General features: G+C 40.0%; 1 protein-coding gene across 3 annotated transcripts in view; it reads right to left on the reverse strand.

The window, feature by feature from the left end:
- WWC2 (WW and C2 domain containing 2) overlaps positions 1 to 26,266 on the reverse strand; it is a 104,353-nt gene that overhangs the window by 59,723 nt on the left and 18,364 nt on the right. For all 3 annotated transcript variants that reach the window (XM_030450352.1, XM_030450351.1, XM_030450353.1), the window contains exon 2: positions 6,623 to 6,732. In XM_030450352.1, the coding sequence (XP_030306212.1) occupies positions 6,623 to 6,732 (110 nt within the window). The remainder of the gene's footprint in view (positions 1 to 6,622; positions 6,733 to 26,266) is intronic.

The following is a 26,266-nucleotide window of genomic DNA, read 5'->3' on the forward strand; positions in this document are numbered from 1 at the left end:
AAGACTGCAAATATTACTTCATTGTACTTCAACTGGCATAACAAGTATTGCAGGCATCAGAGATGCAAGTCTTAATGAACAGCAAAGGAGCAAATGTACTAGAACTAGTTTTAGGGAGGATAATCAAGTATTACTAGACTGGCTTAAGTAATGTACTTCATTGTTTGCATACCAGAACCTATCTCCGTGCATTTTCTTACTCCTTCCCTATGCTCCCTGTCCCGCAGCTTACTAAAACATTACAATTCAAACACAAACAAGAAAAGCAATTCACAGCCAAAAATTTGAGGAAAATTTCACAAATACTACGTCATTTCACACTGATATATTTGTTCAATAGGTACATAAAAATAATGAACAGCACATTACAGAGGCACCAATTTCAGTAAGGCTGTGCAGTCCAACAAGATGACAGATACAGCATTTTTATAATGATCTATTGTTGCTGGATACTCAAAGAAACACATTCTACTACATAATAAGATGGAATATGGCTTCTAAAGAGAGACATGGAAGAAAATTAGGTTATTCAGGGTATACTCTGAACTGAGCTCTCTACAGTTTGTTTCCTGCCATAGAGCTTGCACACCCACACTTCTGTCTTCCAGACACCTTCACTTTCCCATAAGATAACTCTGTGGTTGAATTTGAATAAAGAGAGAAAGTGAGGATGTTTTCCAGCTATACTGTGCAAGCATGAGCAGATTTCAAAAAAATATTTATTCAGATATCTTTATGAATAAATGTTATCCTGATGGCACATCAGTTTCCTCTAGATATTGGGTAGCATGTGCTTATGTGCCTCAGAGACAAATGCAGTAGAAACGTGAGCTCTGCATTATCCAGTAAGCTGGCAATGTTCCATTGCTATGGCTATCAGAAATAAGACATGCAAGTATGATCTTTACATAAAAGTCAGCAGCTAAAATAATCTTTAATCCAGAACCTTCATTGCTCAAGCCCTCCTGCAGCCAGTATGCACCAGATAATTACTTTCCTATAAGCAAGGTGTGGAAAAGATGCTTACCTATACATAAGATTCAAGATATACTGCACTTGGGTTTTCACCATGTGTGTTTGCTGATGCATCCTTACAATTGTTTCCCAAACGCTTGCATGTCACCTCTCAGAAGATGGTGATGACTCATGGGAACAAACAGTGCACATTTATGGTCACGATACACCATTCAGTTCTTTCAGGTTAACAGTAATTGCAGACCCATGGTGGGATTTTCAGATTTCTTCCTTGTCTGAAAATACAGTCTGGCATACTTTCACAGATGCAGATGTACTAGAGTCTCAGGCTGAAGCAGAGAAGAGTCAGCTTAGCCACAAAACCCCATAAATTGGTTACATGAGCATAAACTGATGTGAAAGCCTTTAAGATTACCAAAAAAACCCACCAAACCAAACAGAATACCCATAGTTAAAATATTGTGTTTTAAGTGTCACACAGTGTAGGTAAACAGCTAGGGAGAAAAGTAGTAACATTGAATAGAAAGTACAGAGTGGCAAACAGAGAGTGATGAGATGGTCTGAAATACTACTGGGCTAGGAGTAGTCATTCCTTCCTATCCTTATGTTCTAAATACTGTAATTCAATTCCTTTCTGTTAACCTTTGCCATTAAACATTACTAACAGCAGAGTACATGTTTCATAGGTTAATTAGATAAATGCAATGAAGAAAACAAACAATTGCCTTGTTACTCCTGAGCTTGACATTAAGGACTGGAAGTAAGGGGGATAAGTTGTTTAGGAATTTGTAAGGTGCTGAAGGCAAGGCAGAACTTGTGCCAGCCCAGGATTCCCTTAGATTATTCATGTCAAGCCAAAAATAGAGGTTTCCCTTTCCTGCTCCCATAACAACCAAAGCTGCTCAGCTACACACATCCCATGCAATCATTGAGATTAGCTGGGGGGAAGAGGAGGTGGGGAACAACACAAGTGACAAACCTCAGGAAGCAGAGTGCTTCCCGGCTGTCTGTGTTTACAACACATCCTCACGCTGACACCACGAGGGGAGCAGGAACCAGGGCAAGGAATGACTGCTACTTCAGCAGCCACCACCACTGGAGGAGTGCACCTGAAAATCACAGCTTCAGAGTGAAAACTGCTTTTTGGCAAGACTGAACAGGGCACAGAACAGATGAAAGTTCCAGGGTGTCATCAAAATACCTTTAACAAAGGCTGCCACAAAATGCAGCTGTCCCCTGTCGCTTCCACTTGCCTGTTCATTCATATCCCCAGGTCACCTTCTCTCTTGCTTGCATAAGTAGGGGTGTGGAAGGGACAAAAAGTAGTAACTTTTTTTTCCCCCCACACCTGATTAGTTTCAACACAAATCAGCCCCCTGATCTGATTCACTGTCTAGCCATGCAAATGTTCATGCTAGTATAAGCAAAAACATTGCAGGGACAGAACAAAAGGGCAGAGGTAGCAATAGAGCAGGAGCACTTCTTTCAAAGACTGTATCAGCTTAAAAGTATTCATAAATCCAAGCTCTAAGAGCCTAAAATGTTTGCATCTCAGCCACTTAATGCCTAATGCTGTAAATCCTGCAGAAGGGCTTGAAAAATGTAGAAGTCATGACTTCACCTGTGGAGTCATGAGCTGAAATGGAGTAATAGGTTTGTGTTATTTTTCGTATTGCCTTGAGTTCATCACTTATTCAGCAAAATCAGTAAATGTGAGTAAATTAGTTGAAGCAGATCAACTTGAGTCCATATATGCAATATCAATTTTAAGAGTGAACAGCGTAAGATGTAAAATCTTTGGACTCTCCCATGCCACAGATTAATATGGATTCTGCACAAAAGGAACTCCTCAATCCCTGACCTCTAAACAGCATCCCTTTAGCCACCCCTCTAACACAGGGTAAGCATTTAGGTTCCTACAGTATTAGCTACCCTCATCATATGCAGGTTCTGTCTTACCATATGGTCTGTAATCTGGTGTCCCTTGAAGCTGAGAGCATCACATTAAAACTCCTCTTTGAGGTAATATATTCAGAAAGTAATGACCTCAGTCAGTGTTTCTAAGAGTGGATTACATCATGCAAAAGGATCATGAGAAAGTTCTAAGGCAATCGGTAAGACCTGGGAAAAAAACGCCAAGCCCCTCATTAAAAGAAATAAAATGACACAAAGTATGTGATGATAATAAAATCAAATTATACTTAAATATATTTACACCAGAAGCAAGTTCCCCAAGTCTGAGGGAATATTTTACAATTGCAGACTGCTCACAGACAACTCTTAGCCCTCTGTGGAGAAGAAATTGAACTTCCACATGCAGTTATGGGAAGGTTTCTATGGGAGAAGGGAAATGTAAAGATCTAAGGTACCTACAGCTATGAGGAAAATATGTAATTTTTCTTTTTTTAAAAAAAGATATATTGATTCAAGCAATTTTGTATGAACTGGCAGAGAAATTTGGTAGAAGTTTTAGAACTTTGCAAGGTGCAGCCTAGTACTGCTTTATTGAAATCAGTGGGAGCTTTGCCAATATCCACTTTTAAGAGGAGTGGAATAAGTCCCATACTGACCACTAATGTAAATTCCATCCTTCACTTACTCAACTTTCAGACCTTTTAACAGAAAAGGAGGGAACAACCATAAGCAAAACCTCCTGAATTTACAGTCTACTGTGCTAAAGTCTAGCCTGCTGCTTATAGCTTACTGGATTGGTTTGAGAAATTCAACATGATTGGCCAGTTTTAGTACAACAGCTCCAAAGTCCTGTGGACAACATGAAACTTGACAGTTTTATCAAATGTAGCTTTGCACAGAGGCACAAAGTAGGAACAATAATAGAAAAAGAGGACAGATAATAGAGAAGCTGTTAAGAATATTTAATTATGGTATGCAGGAGGAGAAAATCAACAGGCCTTTCCACAATCATCTTGCTGAAATAAATCCTGCCAGGAGGCAGTGAGCATGAAATGTATTTAGCCACCTCTCTCTACTTAATACATGGCAGCAGATTTCTCCCCGAGGCACTACTGAAGCTGACATATATGGGTCCTGAAATTCCACTTTATTCAACCTGTTTTTCAGGCATCTGCCCATTTTGTCCTTCTTGTAGTAAGTGCAGTTTTTCTCTACCTCATTGAGCTGTTTTCTCCAGTAAAAGGGAGAATTAACAAAATTATAATCAATACAGGTGAAAAAGTAAAGGACTCTTCCTTGCTAACATATCCACTGCCCTGAATGAGAATTTTAACAGTTCAAATCCAGAAAGCATATTCAACATATCTAAAGTATTAAACTGCTAATAAAGCAGCAAGCAGGCACAGAAACAGCTTTCTAGAAAGGCTTTCCCCCCTAGTTATTAGTGAACTTCATAACAGAGATTTCAATAGTATCAAAACAACACATATACTCCTGTCAGAAGAAGTAAAAGTAATAATCTCCACATTTGGCACATCAGACAAATGACCTGCTTTTAAGACACTAAGGCACTTTACCTCACAGCTACTTAAGAGTACTCTCACCAAAACACTGAGCAAAATACAGCTTACTAAACTAAAATATATCACTTTACAAAATAATAAGTTTCTCTGAAATTGCTGCAAAGCACCCCATACATTACTACAACAGAAACCAAATGCACTACTGAAGACTGAATGGAAACGACTGTAAGGATACCAAATACACCACTTTGTCATCTATGATATTCATGAACATCATATAAAACCCCTAATCACACATGTCCCGACCACAGAAAGACATATGTACAGATGGGTATACACAATTCTTCTCTATTAAGTGAAGCATTACTTTTTGCAGTGTATTGTCAAGAGAATCCCAAGACAATGCTGTCCAAGTCTCAACATTTTATATGTGTATAAAGCAGAACTTTAACCCACGAACAGCTTATCCTCAGGAATACACCTCCAATGCACATAAAACAGCACTTAAACATAGGGAAAAAACTTAATGTAGTTTTTAAAACGCAACAAAACTTTGAGGCTGAGATTTTTTAGAACTTGTTAGAAATGTTGAGCATGTGTGGAATAAAAGCAGCGATCTAAAAGCACTTTCAGAACACCCCAAAATGTGTATTTGCCTGCTTAAAATTTTATAATTTAAGTTTTATGGTTTTGGACAAAGCAGAAGTTAAACTTTCCTTTTATAATAGTATTTATATTCAAAAGCAAAACCTTTTTTTTTCTTCTTCACCTCTCAAATTCAATCAGGTATGTTATTTTTTAAAGTTCAGAAATGTTAAACACCACTCATAAGTTCAGAGGACTCTCATTTTTACTCCAATAAAACAGGACTATAAAACCCCAGCTGGGTTACTGTATGGGATTCTGCTCAAGATCAGGAGCCTATCTGGAGGTGCTCAGTAAGCACAGCAGATGTCTAGTGTCTCATTCTTCTTATCAAAGTTCCCAGTCTAACTAAACCAGAGAAGCTTAAGTCAGCTCATCTTCAAAGCAGACACCCAACCAGGCAGCTACATCTCACTTTACATTACATTGGATGTATTGACTAGATAGATATTGATTACAAAAGCAGCTTAGACACCTCAGAATTTAATCACTTGCCCATACCTTTACAATGGCATAGGGTAATGGACCTTCCCTCCACCTTTGTTCCAGAAGACCACTGGCCTCTAACCAACCATGCTGTACCTATTGACATGGAGCAGTTGTCTCTGTTAACCTAAAGCTTTCTCAAACGGCCATAGACACCTTACTGGTTTTTAAGAACACACCACAGCCAGAACAGATGCAGACACCTAAATTCAGGTATTGATCTCAAATAGAATCTCTTCTATTATGTTACTAAAAAAGAATTTGAGAAAATAGGAGAAGGTATTTATTATTGAGTAATGAACACATAAAAGGAAGAGAGAAATGCTTCCAGGAATAAATTAATTTCAGTAAGTCTAGCAAACACTGTGTTTCAAATTTTGCTATAGTTTTGCATGGTTTAGACATAATTCCCATGCAATTAAAAATATTTGTAGAAACAGATGCAGTCACTCTGTATCAGCAGATTTTCTTGTAAGCCTTTTAAAGCCAATAATGCTATACCAAAGGGTGACTTTTTCCCATCATTTCGATTCACTATTCCCTTTCCAGTTAGTACAAAATATAGCATTTATAACCTGAATTGTATTCTACAACATTCTTAGAACTTGCTGGACCTCACATGCAAGTTACAAATACCCACTCACACCACACAGCTACCTATCTACAACAGTTCATTTCAGCAGTTAGACTGAAGCTGGTTTTTGTTACTCGTATCAAGCTCCACCAGTGTGCATTGCTGAATATTTAAGAGCCAAACATCATACACTTTACAGACACCATCTTTATTTACTACATATTGCAAAGACTTCTTCTACAGAAAAGGATGAAGGGTCATGGGAATAATTTTGAGCCTAATATAATGCATCTGCAATCATCCCCCATAAATCCATGCACACAAATGGGATAATTTGTCTACTGAAAAATCAGAAATTGTTACTTTAACATCTCTCACATTGTTACTTTAATAACTCTCACAAAAAAACCTTTCCCTACTCCCAGTCATGCTTTAAAAGCTTCTCAGGAAAGTCTGATCATGAGTCTTCTTATGTAACAAATATGGTAAAATTAAAAATACTTACGGTTGATGTGGTCAATATAGTACACACCAATCTGAGGATCATATGCAGCTTCCCATCCCCAAGGCAGTTCATCTCCAACACAATCCGCAAATGACAAGGGCTTTGTTAACCTAAAACCAAACAAACAAGTTAATGCTATAGCTCTCCTCTCTTTTATACATTATATGAAATATATTCTGTTTGCTATTCATACAAATTCCTATTATGCCAGAAAAAAAAGAAATAGCAGGGAGATAGGAGAGCAAGTTGTTTTCTCCCTCTTAAAACTTCAGGCTCTTGACTGTTTTTCCCTTATTCCATCCTCTGAATTCATTAGCTCCAAGAACATAAGTTATTGCAAATGCTTTTCAGTACAGGCACTTAAGTGTGAAATTCACAGCAATATCTTTCACATTTGACATTTTAAAATTAAACAATAACCAATAGCTTATAAAAAATGTAAAATAAATCTACACTCTTATTTGTCCCCAGAAGAAATAGACTCTTCAACCTTGAGTCTGATGAGAGCACAAGATTTCACGGTCCACAGACAGGAAACTCTGAAAAGATGATACAGCCACCTCAGATGCAGTTAGCAACACTTATCAGCCAATGTACTTGAACAAAATATGCAGCAGTGTGCATAGAGTAGACATATTATAAGTGACACTGAGTGTGCCTTAGATGTTCACATGGAGTTTTTTCAGCAAGATAAAGTTTTTCATTTTAATAATGGAGCACCTATTTATTACTCAAAATGCACTGATGATAATAATACATGGACTCTTCTCTAACAGAGGCTGAGAAAAGCTCTGAACATCATCATCATTTTTTCTGCCTTTTGAAAAAAAAGAAAAAAATTAACATTGAGTTTCCTGTTAATAAATACACAGAAAAAATGCCATGTCTGATATACTATTTAATAAGAACAAGAGATTTAAACTTTTATTGTTTCCACACTAGCAATAAGTTTAGTGTATATCCAGAGTTTAGGAAAACATTGAGTAAGATCATTATGAGTGTTTTTTTAAATGATGAGCATGAATCTACTTCCTCATATTTCTCCTAAGTTTACAATATAACTCTATGAAGGTTACTAATGCTTAATTTGTGGTCCTGAACACATTGACAAGCGTAAGACAAATTTAGTTTTCAAATGTTATGAAAAACCCATAAGCACACTGAAAACTATTACAAATCGTAGAGGAGATTACCAGTGTAGAATTACATCTGGATCACTGGGATAAAAAGTATGGATTATAAGCAAAACAAGCAAATGGTGAGAAAAGTTCTGTTTACTGAAAGAGATTCCCTAGGAGAATGCCCAGCCACAGACACTTTTTTCAGTGCAGCGAGAAGGTGCAGCTTCTGTTGTACCTGCTCTCCTTCTCAGCCTTATCCCACTGTTTGCTGCCTCCCAGCTCAAGAGCTCCTTTTCTAAAGGAAATCTTAAATGGACATGATCCATCCTCCTCAGTACAACGTAGGAGAGAACATCCTGAAGCTGATGGGGTAAACTTCTGAGTGATATCGAGGGAGAGACCAGGTCTGCAGTGAGCCAAGCTCACCTGATGTAAGTGTGGCTGCTCTTCTGCTCTCAGGGCAGCAGAAGCTGTGCTGCCACAGCCAGGATGGCAGCTTTGCTGGCAGGAGGCTAAGAGCTGGCCTGCAAAGCTGCAGCCTGCCACTGCCCTGTCCCCCTACTCAGAATTATGAGCACTTCAAAGATTACTGTCTGGTTTGCAGACTGCAAGCTAAACACAAAGAGATGACTCTCAGGAAAGTTGGAGAAGCCCTTTAAAGCCAGGATAAGGCACCCAATCACAGCTTCAGACTGGGTACCCATGTCAGAGGTCCCAGACCACTACTGCTGAGAGGAAGCATCAACCCACATAGAGGAAACAGCCTGAAGATGCACCAGGGGAGGTGGGAGGTTTAGAGTAGGTTTTAGGAAGAATGTCTTTACTGAAAGAGTAGTCAGGCACTGGAAGGGGCTGCCCAGGGAGGTGGTGGAGTCATCACTACCCCTGAAGGTATTAAAAACCATGTAGATGTGGCACTTCAGGACATGCTCCAGTGGGCATGGTGGGGTTTTTTCTGGGTTGACAGTTGGACTCTGTGATCTCAAAGATCTTTTCCAGCTGTGACAATCCTGTGATTCTGTGAAAAGCAACAGGCCTGTGGTGAGATTGGGTAGTCACGTGAACCTGTGCCAACTAAAAGGGCACATCTTGCTCAGAAGAAAGTCCTGCCTCAAATTAGATTACAAAATGGTGCATTTTTGTGACACTTAAACCAAATAAAATCTTCAATGCCACCCTTAGCCTTGATACTATAGTATTGACTCAAAACAAGTCTTGCAGTTCAAGTACAAAAAATATTTCAAATAATATATAGCAGAGAAGGGACCATATCAGACTCTCATAAATACTGCCAGACGGTCTCTAATAAATTCATTTAGAATCCTGCATAAGACAACAATACTTTCACCAAAGATACACACCACAGTTAGCAACAATCACAAGATACGATTTTTAAACCACCTCTACAGTAAAGATATACACCCAATACTATCCTTTTCATCTGCACTCCATACCAACCTTAGGTGTTAATCAAAAATTGACTTCTTACTAGTACAGTGAATTCTCTAGGTTAGACTGCAAACTGTTCTGGCCATGCAGATTTTTTGTCCAGGTATTATCACAGACACTCTGCATCATTCCAGACACTCCGTAGAGTGACCTATTGACTGACTGACTCCAGTCAGTGACCTATTGAACTGCTTGGATCCCCACAAGTCTATGGGACCAGATGGGATCCGCCCAAGGGTGATGAGGGAGCTGGCAGAAGAGCTCGCCAAGCCTCTCTCTGTCATCTACCAACAGTCCTGGCTCACTGGGGACATCCCAGATGACCGGAAGTTGGCGAATGTCACGCCAATCCACAAAAAGGGCCGGAAGGAGAACCCGGAAAACTACAGGCCCGTCAGCCTGACCTCAGTGCCTGGCAGGGTTATGGAGCAGATCATCCTCAGTGCAATCACACAGCACCTGCAGGATGGGCAAGGGATCAGACCCAGCCAGCACGGGTTTAGGAAGGGCAGGTCCTGCCTGACCAACCTGATCTCCTTTTATGATCAAGTGACCCGCCTGGTAGATGAGGGGAAGGCTGTGGATGTGGTCTACCTGGACTTCAGCAAGGCCTTTGACACCGTCTCCCACAGCATCCTCCTGAAAAAGCTGTCAGCCCACAGCTTGGACAGGAGCACCCTGTGCTGGGTTAGGAACTGGCTGGAGGGCCGGGCCCAGAGAGTGGTGCTGAATGGTGCTGCATCCAGTTGGCATCCGGTCACTAGTGGTGTCCCCCAGGGATCAGTGTTGGACCCAGTTCTATTTAATATCTTTATTGATAATTTAGATGAGGGGATTGAGTCCATCATCAGCAAATTTGCAGACAACACTAAGCTGGGGGGAAGTGTGGATCAGCTGGAAGGCAGGAGGGCTCTGCAGAGAGACCTGGACAGACTGGAGAGTTGGGCTGATTCCAATGGGATGAGGTTTAACACGGCCAAGTGCCAGGTCCTGCACTTTGGCCACAACAACCCCATGGGGAGCTCCAGGCTGGGGACAGAGTGGCTGAGAGCAGCCAGGCAGAAAGGGACCTGGGAGTCTGGATTGACAGGAAGCTGAACATGAGCCAGCAGTGTGCCCAGGTGGCCAAGAAGGCCAATGGCATCCTGGCCTGGATCAGGAACAGAGTGGCCAGCAGGTCCAGGGAAGTGATTCTGCCCCTGTACTCAGCGCTGGTGAGGCCAAACCTCAAGTACTGTGCCCAGTTCTGGGCCCCTCAGTTTAGGAAGGATATTGAGGTCCTGGAGCAGGTCCAAAAGAGGGAAACTAGGCTGGTGAAGGGACTCGAGCACAGATCCTATGAGGAGAGGCTGAGGGAGCTGGGGCTGTTCAGCCTGAAGAAGAGGAGGCTCAGGGGAGATCTCATCACTCTCTACAACTCCCTGAAAGGAGGGTGTAGCCAGGTGGGGGTTGGCCTCTTTTCCCAGGCAGCTCTCAGCAAGACAAGAGGGCATGGTCTCAAGTTGTGCCAGGGGAAGTTTAGGTTGGATATTAGAAAGAATTTCTTTACGGAGAGAGTGATCCGGCATTGGAATGGGCTGCCCAGGGAAGTAGTGGATTCTCCGTCCCTGGAGATATTTAAAAAGAGACTGGATGTGGCACTCGGTGCCATAGTCTAGCAACCGCAATGGTGGTTCAAGGGTTGGACTCGATGATCTCTGAGGTCCCTTCCAACCCAGCCAATTCTATGATTCTATGATCTCAGCCTTAAGATCTGAACTATGTCAGGAGAACTGCTCCTGAGTAGATTTTTAAACTACAAAGAGGTCTGTACATAGCAATTGCAATTACTTAAAGAGTGTTACAGCCACACTCCTTTTTTTTGTTCCATAGTCTTTTAACAGCACAAGAATTTTGAGCCTGACACTGTCTCTTACAATCAACCAGCAATCACCACAAGGTGATATCTGTTTGCTTAGAGCCCTTAGAACTGTCTCCACATTAACAGTATTTATTCAAAATAGTATTCAAATAGTATTTATTTCAAAATACCTACGGAAAGTGGATGACATTAATGTGACTTGGAGAAAAGTAAAATGCAAGAGAGAATTTGCAAGACAAAAGTTGAAAGCAAGAATTACAAGATGTAATTGGAAAGAAAATAATACCTAGGAGCAATGGCTGAAGGAATCTTGTCTGAGTAAAAATCATTAGCTGTGACAAAAACCTATGATATACAGACTGCCATTACATTCATTAACAGTGAACAGTAACCTAAAAAATAAGGTTTACTGCACCATAATAGAAAATTAAATCCTGCATCTCAGGGCACTGAACTCTAAGGTAGTTTGTAATACTTTTTCAGTTTGTAATCACTAATTTGCATATTCTTAAAAGAATGCTGATAGACTAAAAAGGGTGATATCCACATTTAGCATAAGGAAGTTTAATTAGTTTAAAAAAGGTGTTTTTTAAAAAGGCATATAACTGAGATTGAAGTATTCTCACCTACAGGAATTTTTGGTGGGTTTTAACTTTAGAGAACTCCTTCCAAGTGAAGACTAATTTATTAGTCTTTAGTTCATATCTAACATTTTTATCTACTCAACACTCCTATTTCAGCATATGGATTGAAGTGTACTCCGCGGACCAAAAGAACAAGAAGCAGGTGTGTGTAAGGTGAAGTGGGTACTCTTAAGAAAAGCAGGAAACATTTTGCACTTCCATTTGTAAACAGTATTTAATTATGTTCTTGCCAATCACTTCACAGATGCCCTGGAAACGTAGGAGACAAATACAGCTTACAAATTGAGAAGCTGTATTACTATCTCAAATCCCCATTTTTCTTTAAAGTTTTCAAAACATAAAGTTAGTGAAGACCTTAAAATATAGATCCTACAATCATATATGGGTTATCATTAACATCTGTTATTGTACCTGCAGCCATACCTGTAAGTCTACATATGCACCTGAAGTTAATAAAGAGGCTGATGATTCTGTAAAATGGAACTGTAACTACAGACCCATGGATTGTCTGTGCAATACTGTTCCATTTGGACAACTTTCTTGTTTGATATACTCCCTAGACAAAAAAAAAAAAAAAAAAACAAAACGTAGAAGAGAGGCTTCTTCCTAACATCAGGGTCCACAAAAATGAGGAATTTACTACATGCACTAGTGAAAGGTACCCTGCTGTTGAGATACAGACAGTCCAAAATATTTTACATTTCTGTGATCTGAGATTATTAACATTCACGTTCTTAAAAATATGCATGTGTATATATGTGTATATGTATGTATACACATACACCAGCACAAAACTTTTAACATGTTCTTCTATGCAAAAGTTCTGCTGCATTCCTTCCCTGACTCCTTTTTTCTCCCAAATCTGTAGAGGGTTAAATAAACTGTAATACTGAACCAGATGTTATTCATACTATGATTAGGACTCTACCTTACCAATAGGAAACTCAGGACTCTGGTCTGTGCCCTTTTCTAAACTCAGCTGGTACCAGAACTACTGACCTCCTTAGTATACTTCAAGACCTGATTTTATCTACATTGAAGGACTGAGTTCAGCTTGACATGTTTTGCTTAGATAGAACTATGAGCATCAATTTTGTAAGACTGATGTATTGTGATTTATAATATATGTGGTGGAAGAAGTGGGGGAAAAAAGCAAGGTTACAGAAGGCAGATCTCAACAAATGGGGAAGGGGAGGAGACCAGGAGGAAAGAGAAACAGACAAAAACAAGCCAACAAACCACAACAAATCTAAGACTTCTTCTTATCAATTAGAAAGAAAATGCAGGTGGCAAGAGGTATATACATACCTGAAAATTATTAATACCTCCTTTGCTGTGTGGTGCTTGACCAACAGTCAAGATTTGGAGTTTTGATTTCAATTATGACTACAGCCAATGCTTGACTTCTACAGCTCCTTCAACATGCATTTGAAAACTTTCTCCAAACTACACTTACCCTCTACCCAAAATGACCTCATGTTCTTCTTCATGTAGCAAGATTTTGGGTGACACCATGAAGTGTTTTGCTGATTTTCACACCCATACATTCTCATATACAATGATGTACGTTACATGTTATTTATGTTCTCTTATAATACAGTACTCACTAGTACTTTACCTAGACAGAAACTGGTTTGAAAAACATACTTCTCTATCCTCTAGGAACTGAGAAGACAAAAGATAGATTACTATTTAGATCTGCAGGAATGAGTATGTACTAAAAGACAACAGAAGAAATGCCGTGATGGAAGGACTAGATGCACACTTTTGTGGAATCTGGCTCATTTAGCTACCTGCAAGATTGCAGGAGGGTGTAGAGATGACTTACCAATAACACATTACAACAGTAACACCTAGTTTCATCTGAGCACTTCCCTACAGATATTTTTGGTTAGCACAATGACACAAAATAGGAACAAAAGATCAGCCCCATCTAAGTTGTTATTTTGCAAAAGGGCCACTGAAAGTATTTAATTCTTATTTCAAACCAGTAGCTCAAGATCAGCAACTGTAAGAATCTAAAACAACTGATAAGGGAATGCACAAATAGAAGAAGAAAAATGCTTTAAATTCTTCACTAGAACACCTGAATTTCGTGCTCCAATGGGATCTTAAAATAAATTCAATCCTTACCCAACTTTTAATGCTAAAGTCATCAAAACTTTGAAGGTTCTATAAATATGTCTTCTATTCCCATCCCAATATCCTCCCTAACATGGATTATACTCACTTCAGGCACCCAAGATAGATTTCTTCTATAAAACTCAGGGGTACAAATAATTGCATTGACTTCAAAAGGTAGTTATCTAACCAGAATTAGTCCTTTAGGTATCCTAAAAAGGCTGATTCAGCACATTTACCTAGATTGGAGATGAATCAAACTGAAGGTTTCTCTCTTTTCCTAGTGACTACAGAAGGAGCTGGAATGCAAGGCTCCTTAGCCTATACAAGGTAACTAAATTTAAGTGGCATGAATGCTATACCAGGCAACAGACTTAATGCAAACAGAATAGTAAAAGAGACCAAGCTGTAGATTTACATTGTAAGTCAGTGTTAACAAGAGACACTGTGGCTCCCTGTGGCTAAGGTCAATATCCATTAATATGTTAGCACGAAAAACATGAGCTCCGTCATTTATTGGATGTGAGTGACAACACAATGGCAAAGGCTGAGGAAAAGGCTAAGGCACTTCATGTCGTCTTTTTTCTGTCTTTACTAAAAAAACTGGTTATTCTTGGGGTACCCAGCCCCCTGAGCTGGAGGACAGGGAACAGAATGGAGCCATTCCAACTCAAAACATTTTGCAACCTGATACACCACTTAGGCACACAAGAGTTGGTCAGGTCAGATGGGATCCAGCCAGGGACACTAAAGGAGCTGGCAGAAGTGCTCACCAAGTCACTTTATGTCATTCATCAGCAGTTCTGGTTAACTGGGGAGGTCCCAGTTGACCAGAGGTTAGAAGATGTGACATCCACCTACAAGAAGGGCCAGATGGAGGATCCAGGGAACTACAGGACTGTCAGTCTGACCTTAGCACCAGACAAGGTTATGGAGCAGATCATCTTGATGCCATTATACAGCACCTACAGGACAAGGCTGTCAGACCTAGTAAGCATGGGTTCACGAAAGGCAGGACTTGCTTGACTGACCTCATCTCCTATGACAAGGTAGGTGGTTGAGGGGGACGTTGTGGATGTTGTCTACCTAGACTTTAGTAAAGCCTTAGACACAGTTTGTCATGGCATTCTCCTAGAGAAACTGGCTTCTCATGGCCTACACAGGCATATGCTTCATTGGTGAAAAACTGGCTGAATGGCCAGGTGCAAAGAATTGTGGTCAATGGAGTTAAATCCAGGTGATGGTTCCAGTTGATGGAACAAGTGGTGTTCCTCAGGACTCAGTACTGGGACTAGTTCTCTGATTATCTTTATCAATGACCTGGATAAGGGGACTGAGTGCACCCTCAGAAAGTTTGCATGCAAGTTGGGCAGAAGTGTTCATCTGCCTGAGAGTAAGAAAGCTTTACAGAGGGATCTGGAAAGGCTGGATCAGTGGGCCAAGGCCAACTGTATGAGACTCAACAGGACAAAGTGTCTGGTCATGCACTTGGGTCACAGTAAATCCACGCACTGCTGCAGGCTTCAGGAAGAGGGGATGGAAAGCCACCCAACAGAAAAATACCTGAGAGTGTTGATAGCCAGCTGAATATGAGCCAGCAATGTGTCCAGGTGAACAAGAAAGCCAACAGCATCCTGGCTGGTAACAGAAATAGTGTGGCCAGCAGGACTAGATAAGTGATTGTTCCCCTGTACTTGCCAATGGTGAGATCTTGAGTACTGTCTTCAGTTTTGGGACCCTCACTAAGAGAATGACATTGAGGTGCTGGAGCATGTTCAAAGGGCAACGAAGCTGGTGAAGGGTCTGGATCACAAGTCTTATGAGAAGCAGCTGAGAAAACAGAGAAAATTTAGTCTGGAGAAAGAGTTTGAGGTGAGATCTTACTGCTCTCTGTAACTACCTAAAAGGAGGTTGTAGAGGGGTGGGTGTTGGTCTCTTCTCCCAAGCAATAAGTGATAGGATGAGAGGAGAGAGCCTCAGTTTGTACTAGGGGAGGTTTACATTAGATATTAGATTTAAATAGACATTAGACTAGATTACTAGTCACTAGGAAAACCCCTTCACCAAAAGGGTTGTCAAGCATTAGAACAGGCTGCCCAGGAAAGTGGCTGTCACAATCCCTGGAGGTGTTTAAAGAAGGTGTAGATGTGTTTAGAGACATGGTTTAGTGGTGGCCTTGGCAGTGCCAGGTTAATGGTTGGACTTGATGATCTTAGAGGCCTTTTCCAGCCACAGTGAGTCTGCAGTTAATAGCATGTAAGTTCCATTACATTAGGAAGACATTTTACTCTGCTAAGTTAGAGTGGCTGAAGCTGTAACATTAAATGCATTTCCTTTCTATTAATAACACTGCTGCTGCTTTCCCAACTTTAAGAAGTAGTAACTATGCTGCTTACCTGTGGAAAGGGGCAGATTTTGCATGAAACACCCTTTTGCCATATTCTTTGTTTATTTTATTCTATAAACTTGCAAATACCACACATGTCTCTTTTAAAAAGCTTATTCATGAGTCTGTTGACAGGATTTCAGCTTCTAAACACCATGTTCTTAAAACAGTAGTGCCTCCTGTTCAGAAACAAGGCCAAGACATTATGTACAACCTTTGTATTGCTTAGGTACATTCTCTTTTAATAAGGGTATTAGCAAGATATACTGGCATTTTATTAAAGGTATTATTTTGAAAGAGTACTAAGTGGACATCAGTGCCACATTAGAACACATCAAACAAGGGGTAGCATGATGAGAGCCCCTACTGTAAAATAAATATTGCAAGGTCATGCATCTGTATACCTCGGTTCACGAGGTGTGTACAAACAAATGTTAGCAAATGCCTATTTTTAAGAGACCAAAAAAGCATTTGACCTTTTCTACATTAATACAGAGCTACTAAGAGTAGTTCAAACTGTCACCCCATTCTTTAATAAGAAACATTCTCAGTAACTTTAAATTATGCTGCTTTATGCCTATAGCCAGTAGCATGTGTACCACTAATCTGCTTTTTTTCATATCAGACACAATAGCATAGGTTTACTATCAAACATTCCTAGACATGCTTCTAGCATTTATACATAGCTGTGAGCTGTGCATTGATAGTACCATCCCTTTGCTTTTTTGCATCACAGCTAGATACACAAAACTAATTAATTGAAAAAAACTAATAGAGAATAAAGTCACAACAGAGTTATACACTTTTAGGAGACAAAAATTTATAACTCTAGCAGCAAGTATTTCCCAGATATATGTAATAAACGCACTGCCTTCCAGTTTATTGTAAGATGCTATCTGCATGACAACAACTGACATAAAAATTAAGTTGCAACAGCAACAAAGCATAGCACAACTGCTTCTTCCCTGTGACAAAAGGGTTAACATTAGCTCAATGTCAGCTCCCTCTGTCCCTTCACAGGTGCTTCTGAAAAAGCACATAGCCTGAATGGCTGAGACCCCTAGGGGAAGAATGCTTCTGGGAAGGAAGGGACCCATACCCACTGGTTGCAAGACCAGGTCAAACTGCCTGCTGGCATGGTTTTTTTGTTTCCTCTTCCTTTTGATTATGATAAACTGTTTTGGCTTTCCACTTAACAATTACTATCACTGAAGAAAAACCCCATGCTGAACACAGCTATACATTTTGCTTAAATGGAAAGAAAACAAATATTTAATTGAAAGGAGAAGCAGTATTCTCCAGCTAAGCCTACTAGTAGTTATTTGTTTTGCAGGACAACTCCCCCAATCAAGTCACTACTTATAATTTGTTTATCCCTTTAACATTGCCAAGTTCAATGCAGAGATGACATTTTGAAAGGCGAGAGGGGGAGGAAGAGAGGGAGGGCGTGGGGAAAAGAGGGGGAGAGGAGTGGAAATGGGTGACACCATGAATGTTTTCTCCTGCATTTTTCTTTGACACAGCAGTTGGTCCGGCGCTGCCGTGTAAGCACTATAATATTAGACACCTGGAATGTGAGGAATGTCTGATAACCATACCCTAGTACAGGGATAATTCCACAGCCATAACCCAATGATATGACCTTTGAGCTTTTCCCCTGGAAAGCTCAAATGCAGTGACATTATGAAAAGGCTATTATGTGCAGTGTTGCTACAGGTTATTTGTATCTACGTGACTGTACACTGCTGACAGAGGGGAACCGTGTTGCCATCAATTGTGAGCACTATTAAGAAACTTCGCTATTAGTTTTAATTGAAGTGCATAAACTCCATGGTATTTTTCCAGTAATTTAAAGTTTTCCAAATCTTTCAGTTCAAATTTGCAGGTAGAGACTGCATGTTTCCTTTACCCATCTCCTACCACCCAGCTTCTCTTTTAATAAATTTATTATCACACTATTCCCCTACAATAGGAAGATGCTCCCTTAGAAATACACCATTAAAAAAACCAAACAAACCAAACAAACCAAAACCCACACAAAAAAAATTAAAAAACCAAACAACAAACAAACCAAACAAACCCACTGAGGCATTGGTCTGTGAAATTCAAAAAAGGCACAAACTGCAATAATTTCTACATGCAAACAGGAGCAACATCTGTCCTGAATAGCTTACCATTAAATCGAAGTATGATGTAACAACAGGAGGAAAATGTACATAGGTAGGAATACTCCAGTAGAACACATCAAAATAGATACACTTAAAATAAAGGACTAAAACATTTAGTCTGTTATTTTGGATCATCTGTCAGCTTGGATATCTGTCAGGCACTAAGTACCAAAAGCAGGCTTCATGGCAGAGAGTTAACTACAAAAGAGCTAAATACAAGACATTTTTGTAGTGTGAAAATTAAGTCTGGGAAAGAGAAATGCATTTCAAAGAAAGAACACAGTCAAAACTAAAAAACAACCATGATAGCTAATGTCAGTATTAGAAGATCTTTCCTAACTTTTCCCCTTCTTCCTTTATGTAATTTCATATACACATTAGTCCAAATCACCCCACTACTCACCTCATCAGTTACAGAAAGCAATTTTGAAAATTTTGTTCTGGATCCCCTTCACTCCTCCTGCAAACAAACACTGGCATTGCAAGGAACCTTTGGATTTATAGAGAGGATATATTTAAGCACCTAACTCTGCTCACACTGAAGTCAGAAGGAATGTTACCAATTTCAGTAGCAGCAAACTTAAATCTCTGACAAGCACTTTTGAGAAGAACCATCCATCTGAACATCTGAAATAACCTCACAAACATTCAACTTCAGCACTCTGAAGCACTCCAGCCAAGGATAATCAATCATTCCAGAAGCAGGGAAGAACAAACTGTCCAAGGTCAATGCAATTCAGCTACAGACCTATAAACTATGCCCAAGGGGATAGAGTACCCCCTCTAAAAGTTGTCCTCAATACTGAGTTCTTCATGTTCCAATTTCTAGCTTCTCATTCAAACATTTGTTTTGTGACAACTTTTAATGCATACTTCATTAAAATCATCCTGTGTTTTGCAGTACAGAGTACACAGCACACAGCAGCTCCTGTTGCAAAACGACAGCTAGATCAGAGCTCGAATAGCACACAACCCCTGGGCCAATGTCTGGGCATTGGTAAACACTATTCCCAGATGCTACAGGAGTAGGAGACATCTTTCAAGTGTATTAGCAATTTTTTTAAATGGAAAAGGAACAAACACAATACTAATTTTTTAAATACATTTCCTTTCCTGCTTGCAGTTATGTATTTTAATAAGAGACCATAAAAAGTCTGCCAGCCCTTATTATAAATGGTTCAGAAAGTTCCCTCAAATATTCCCTCAAATTTCAGATGTAGTTTCATAGAAAACAGCCTCTAGAAAAATACATTCTTAAGAGCAGAGTACTAGAAGCCACAGCCTGACTTACATATTGGTAAAGCTTCATAAAACTGAAATACTGAGGGCTGTAGCAAATGTTTGCTTCATACAAATCTAACACTGAACTTAAAAGTTCAAGATGCTGAATCACAAACAGAATCCCAGAAGTGTCAGGGTATGGTAAAACTACAGTACTGTAAAGTTGTATGAAGATCTCAGATATAGTTTAATAAACAAAATCAATGCAGAGTTCCTTCAGAACCTCTGTTCTTTTTACAGTTCTTTATTCAAAATATTGAAAAAAGAAATTGAAGTTTTAGATTAAATTTATAGTTTTATTTATTTTATTATTAATTTCTTTGTCATTTATTTAATTTATTATCATCTTTATTATTAACTAAATATATTATTCCCAGTAAGGTTTGAGGAATGGGAAATATGCAACATTATTCAACAGGAAACATGTAAGTGTTCTACTGTGACTTCCTTCCCACACACCCACTCCCAGAAACTGCTGTAATGAAAACCAGCCCAGAACCTCTAATGAATGCAGCAAATTTTCAAGCAGTCCCAGCAGGAATACAGCACCTACACCATTTATTGCCTCACAGCTCTTCATTTTAAACAAAGAAAGCAGCTTTTGTCTCTCATGTGAAACTAACCAAACATTTTTTAGACCAAATATGCTTTTCAGATCCTAGAAGGCTGAAGTTCAAAAAAAGGAAAAAAAGAAAAAAAAAAGAAAAAAGGGAGGGGGGAGGAAAAAAACTTGCACCAAACCCTTACAAGCCTTTTCTCTACCCCCAGCATACAACTGCTTATCACACTTCCCTCTTTATTGTGTACATTTGGCACAAACAGTTGGTCAGAGGAGTGGAAATACTTCCAAAGCAGTGGATTGTTGAGGAACTTGAGACACTGTAAAAGGCAAGCTGGAGCCACCAGATGAGCTAAAACTCTACTTATTAGACTGGAACAGAGGTGTCTACCTTTCCAACATGTGGAAATGCACTCCCTTCAGGCTCATTAGGTGTTGGCATCACTAGTTTAAAAAGATTATTCTAATATAAGTTAAAGAATTACTTCAAAGGACATAGTACATATTAAAACTCAGTCCCTGGCTATGCTTGCCAACAGCAAGGAGTAAATTATAATAATTTCTTCAAATAAGTGTACAAACATCAAAAATTCACAATACTCCCATGAGCAGGCAACACCAGCATTTCACCAGTCCTGTCTTTCAAGGTGAAAACATATGTGAGAAGGGGAAAGAAGATGAGAACACCAGAACAAGATTATTTTGTACACTTTCAAATTTAATTGCTTAAGCTAACACTTAGAAACTCAAAAAAAAAAAAAAAAAAAAAAAAAAAAAAAAATTTTCTTAATGTGTGAAGAAATTTTGTACCACTAAATCATTTTTAATTGGAGAAAAAGAAAGACATTAAGTATTTTTGACAATACTACTGAAGTCATTCAACTCCTTGTGGATGTCTCTTTGAGTTATCTCAACATTTAGCAGATGCCAGAACACCAAACAGCATATTTACAAGTTACAAGGAAAGAAACATAAAACAAAACAGTAAACCACTACCATCTAATTTCTACACAGTTACCATGCAATTACATTTTAATAATGCATTCAGCTTGAATAGCCCTGTATTTCCACACTGTGACAACACCTGGAGAGTAAAACCACAGAACAAGACAAAGGAAAGAGGCAAAGGTGATCAGGATATAGAATGTGTGTGTAACAGATTAAGAAGGAAGTTGCTTACAGAGTAGAAAGACTGTATACAAGGAAAGGCACAGTCAGTACTTAATTCTCCTTTTCTCACATTCTCACAAGGAGGCATGCACAGAAAGCACAGAAGAGCAGGCTTCAAAACAAAGTTCTGTACAACAGGCAACCATATCTGGACCTCACTCATATCTCGACCTCATAGTTGCAGCATTTTGTTGAGGTCAAAACTGCTTCAGCAGAACATCTCCCACAAATCTCACAGCAACAAGTTCCATCTTGACTTTAAAGAAAGAGATCATAGCTATTCTCCACTTTTGACTAAAAACATGGTACCAGTTCTCTTCATATGCCCTAGTATTAGAACATCAGCTTGCAGTCCAGGCTTGCCTTCTTTTGGGCTAGTAGTCAACTGGTTGTAATCAAACTGGAAGCCAGTAAGAAGTGGATTATTGGAGGGACCTGTTCCAACAGCTGTATCAATGATCTGGAGGAGGTGCCAGAGTGCACTCTCATGAGACATGCAGATGACACCAAACAGGGGGGGAGTGGTAACAACACAGTCAAGGACACAACCACCATTCAGAAGGACTTTGGCTACAGGAATCTTCAGAAATTTAGCAACAACAAATGCAAAGTCCTGCATTTAGAAAGTAAATGCCCCTTACAGAGATAGAGGCTGGGGCTGACCAGCTTGGAGCAGCTCTGTGGTCCCAGTGGGCAGTCACCTGGCAGTGATCCAGCACTCTGGCTGCAGAGAAGTCCAACAGCTTCCTGTATCAGCAAGAGTACAGCCAGGAAATCAAGGAAAGTGATTATTTCTCTACTCTGCTCTCATGAGGCTGCATCTCAAATACTGCAACCAGTTCCGGTCTCCTAAGGCAAGAAAAACATCAACAAACAGGAGCAAGCCCAGGAGAAGCCAGGGGAAGGTCACCAACACTGTTGGGAGGTGGAGTGCTTGCCCTGTGAGAAGAGGCTGAGGGACAGGGGTTTGTTGAGCATAGAGAAGAGGTAGCGTCAGGGGGATGCAACTGCATCCTGCCCCAGCCGGCAGGGGAGTTTTCAAGAAGGCAGTGTCAGGTTTTTTGCAGGGTGTTGGGAAACACCATGAGGATGAGCCATGGGACCAGCTAACCTGAGAAATTGTACCCGAGTAACTCTGATCTCACAGCTGACCATGCTTTTTACACATCCAGACCAGGTGTGCACATATATATGTATCTGCGTATTCACTCTTGCCTCACCTTTGTTTCTTAGAGCTTAGTATCCCATCCCTGTTTATCTTGACTACAGAAAAATAGCAGCTTTTACTTCCTTTATCACAGCAAATACTGAGATTCCATAACAGTTCAGATGGCTCTAACCTGACTATCACAGTTCTGCCCCTCCTCTATGCTACACATTCATGTCCCTGCTCTATTTGTGCTGGTACTCATCTGATTCTATAGTAATTCAGTTCAAAGAAATAAACCAGTAAGAGAAACTGAAATTTGTTTTAAACCACCAGGTTAGCTGCTTAATCAGTTCACTACTGGTACAAGTGCAAGACAGAGGGTGGAATGGTGGATCCCATAGCATTCTCCTGAAAAAGCTGTCATCCCAGGGCTTAGACAGGAGCACTCTGCGCTGGGTTAGGAACTGCTGGAGGCCCCCAGAGAGTGGTGCTGAACGGTGCTGATCCAATTGGTGGCCGCTCACCAGTGGTGTCCCCCAGGGATCAGTGCTGGGCCCAGTTCTGTTTAATATCTTCATTGATGATTTAGATGAGGGGATTGAGTCCACAATTAGCAAACTCACAGACAACACTAAGTTAGGGGGGAGTGTGGATCAGCTGGAAGGCAGGAGGGCTCTGCAGAAGGACCTGGACAGCCCGGAGTGTTGGGCTGATTCCAATGGGATGAGGTTCAACACGGCCAAGTGCTGGGTCCTGCACTTTGGCCACAACAACCCCATGGGGAGCTCCAGGCTGGGCACAGAGTGGCTGAGAGCAGTCAGGCAAAAAGGGACCTGGGAGTCTGGATTGACAGGAAGCTGAACATGAACATGAGCCAGCAGTGTGCCCAGGTGGCCAAGAAGGCCAATGGCATCCTGGCCTGGATCAGGAACAGAGTGGCCAGCAGGTCCAAGGAAGTGATTCTGCCCCTCTACTCAGCCCTGGTGAGGCCACAGCTTGAGTCCTGTGTCCAGTTCTGGGCCTCTCAGTTCAGGAAGGAGATTGAGGTGCTGGAGCAGGTCTCGAGAAGAACATGGAGGCTGTGAAGGGATCCAGCACAAGTCCTGTGAGGAAGGGCTGAGGGAGCTGGGGGTGTTCAGGCTGGAGAAGAGGAGGCTCAGGGGAGACCTCATCACTCTCTACAACTCCCTGAAAAGAGGCTGGAGCCAGTGGTGGTCGGTCTCTTCTCCCAGGCAGCCATCAGTAAGACAAGAGGGCATGGACTTAAGCTCTGCCAGGGGAGGTTTAGTTTAGGTATTAGGAAAAAAATCTTTACAGAAAGGGTGATCAGGCATTGGAATGGGCTGCCCAGGGAGGTGGTGGATTCTCTGTCCCTGGAAGTTTTTAAGAAGAGACTGATGTGGCACTCAGTGCCATGGCCTGGTAACCACAGTCATCAAAGGTTAGACTTGATGATCTCAGAGGTCCTGTCCAACCCGTCTGATTCTGTGGAGTCACCTGCAGTCCTAATTTAGACTGGCATAAACTAGTCATGAAACAACAGTTCTTAACAGATACTGAAACCCTGGTTCTTAATGGAAATCATAGGCAGTGCCTTAATACACGAGTACTACTCTGACTCCTCACAACTAAGTTATTAACACAGACAGGTAAGACTTAGCATGCAAAATTAGAGAGGTGCTTAACTACCCTGGTATATTTTTTATGGGGTGAAAGTGACCAATTTTTGTAGGCTGAGGGTTTTTTTGGACTAACAATGCTGGTTACAAAGCACTGTATCTGAGAAAAGGGAGAAATTAAAAGAACAGCATTAAACCCTGTTACATTATGAAATGAAAATGCTTTGGCAATTAGGAAAATTTCTACAAACTGCAATACCTTGATCTACTGGCTACTTGAGTTTCAAAGTAGAACAGTGTAAATCAGTGAAGTGCCCAATCATGCAAAGGATGCACAATTTCACAAAAGTCAAGTGAACTTCCCTTGTGCAGACTCCTTCTACACTCAAGTCAAAGACAGCATTGACAATGCCTTCATTAAGATAGAAGCAAACTTTGCATGTGATTAATACTTTAGTCACCTGATTTCTGTTATGGTTGCCAAAATAAAAGCCAAAAAAGATTTTGTCTTTCTGTGAGAGGCTTTACTTTGGCCATTTTGATTTATTTTTATTTTTTTTTTTAGCCAAACCCAGTTCCTTAAAGAGGCTCTAGTAAGGAGAGAGTTTAAAAATAATTGATAATGACACTCAAAACTACAATACTGTCTCAAATACTGAGCAGAGGCACTTCCATAGAAAAACACCACCTAAGCATAAACAATTGATTAAACAGTAATCTCCCACACTGGGTATCTTTTGCACTGGAAAAGGCAAGTTGCCATGTAAGGAATGTTTCAATAAATTCAGCTGACAAAAATACTGCCATTTCAGAGACTTCTATAATTTCTTATATAGAGGGTTTTTTAATGGTTACTTCATAAAAATCACTCTAAGTATTTTGTTAGATGTAAAGTATTTATACAGTTTGAGTAATGAAGAAATCTCAACATTGGCTCATGCAGTGGAAATATGCAGTCACTCCTTGCCAAGATAAGCATTACATCTCCATTTGCCATTTATTATTCTTTTAAACTGAAGAGGGAAGATTGCTCTTAAGAGATAGACCAGATACAAATCTCTACTATCCAATTACTTTATGTAATATCTTTAAACTTCCATTGAGAAGTCTCTTACTATCTCTCATAAATCAATCTACATCAGTTGCTTTTGTGAAAAATCTTTAACATTAATATTCATACTTTGAGATACTATTTTTCCTCCAATTCTACATGATATCTGCTAGGTTCCTTTGGGAAATTACTTCACGTATCATTCAAGCTTTTAAAACAAAGCGTATCTACTTGAGGCTAGACTTCTGACTCTTCTCCTATAAGATTTAGTAATTTAAAACAATTTCTGGAAGTATTGGAAAGCTTAAAAGTAGATGTACTGTAATTAAATAGGACTGAAACTTCTAACCTGGTGAAAATACTACTAGGTTCACGTATGCATTTCAATGCTCCGCAGTGTAGTAAGTAAAATAATGAAAACAAAGAAATTTAACATTAGTCAGAATGTGTTAGAGCATGGAGTCTGACCTAATAAGAGGACAGATTTCCAAGCTCATGACAGTCAACGCAATTCTTTTTTAGCTTATCTGCAGGCACTCAGCATGGATGAAGTTCTATTTTAGAAAGTATGTGAAAAGGTTAGGGAAGAAAGAGAGGATCGTGATTATTCACAGTCCAGTAGAAATCTGTTTTCTGTGTTTTGGACTCTGGGGATTCCACAGCTAGTCTAAGAGAAGAAGCTGGAATTTCCTGATCTGGCAGATATAACTTGGGGTGGGGGAAGGATAATTCTCAAAAGAGCTTTCAAATGTGGGCTTGGAATTTTGCTGGACAGAACAATGATTGATTTAAATCAGCCATAAAAAGAGAGATTTTATCTTCTGTCAAGTCTTTGAAATGGTAGAAAAGGAGTCATCAGTACTTCATGCCTGTTTAATCCATTCTTCTACATTTAGCTCTAAACACTTTTAACACACTTTTGGACTGATCATTTCATGCTTTCTGTTGTCAGTATAGCAAGCATCTCTTTTTGTGCCATGCTATGAAGAACAGAACTTCTATAGGCAAAAAGAGTAAAGAAAAAAGATAATGTTTTGCAACAAAATAAAGCATTTGCATACTTT

This window comes from Calypte anna, chromosome 4A, assembly GCF_003957555.1.
Source record: "Calypte anna isolate BGI_N300 chromosome 4A, bCalAnn1_v1.p, whole genome shotgun sequence".
In the NCBI taxonomy this organism is placed as follows: Eukaryota; Metazoa; Chordata; class Aves; order Apodiformes; family Trochilidae; genus Calypte; species Calypte anna.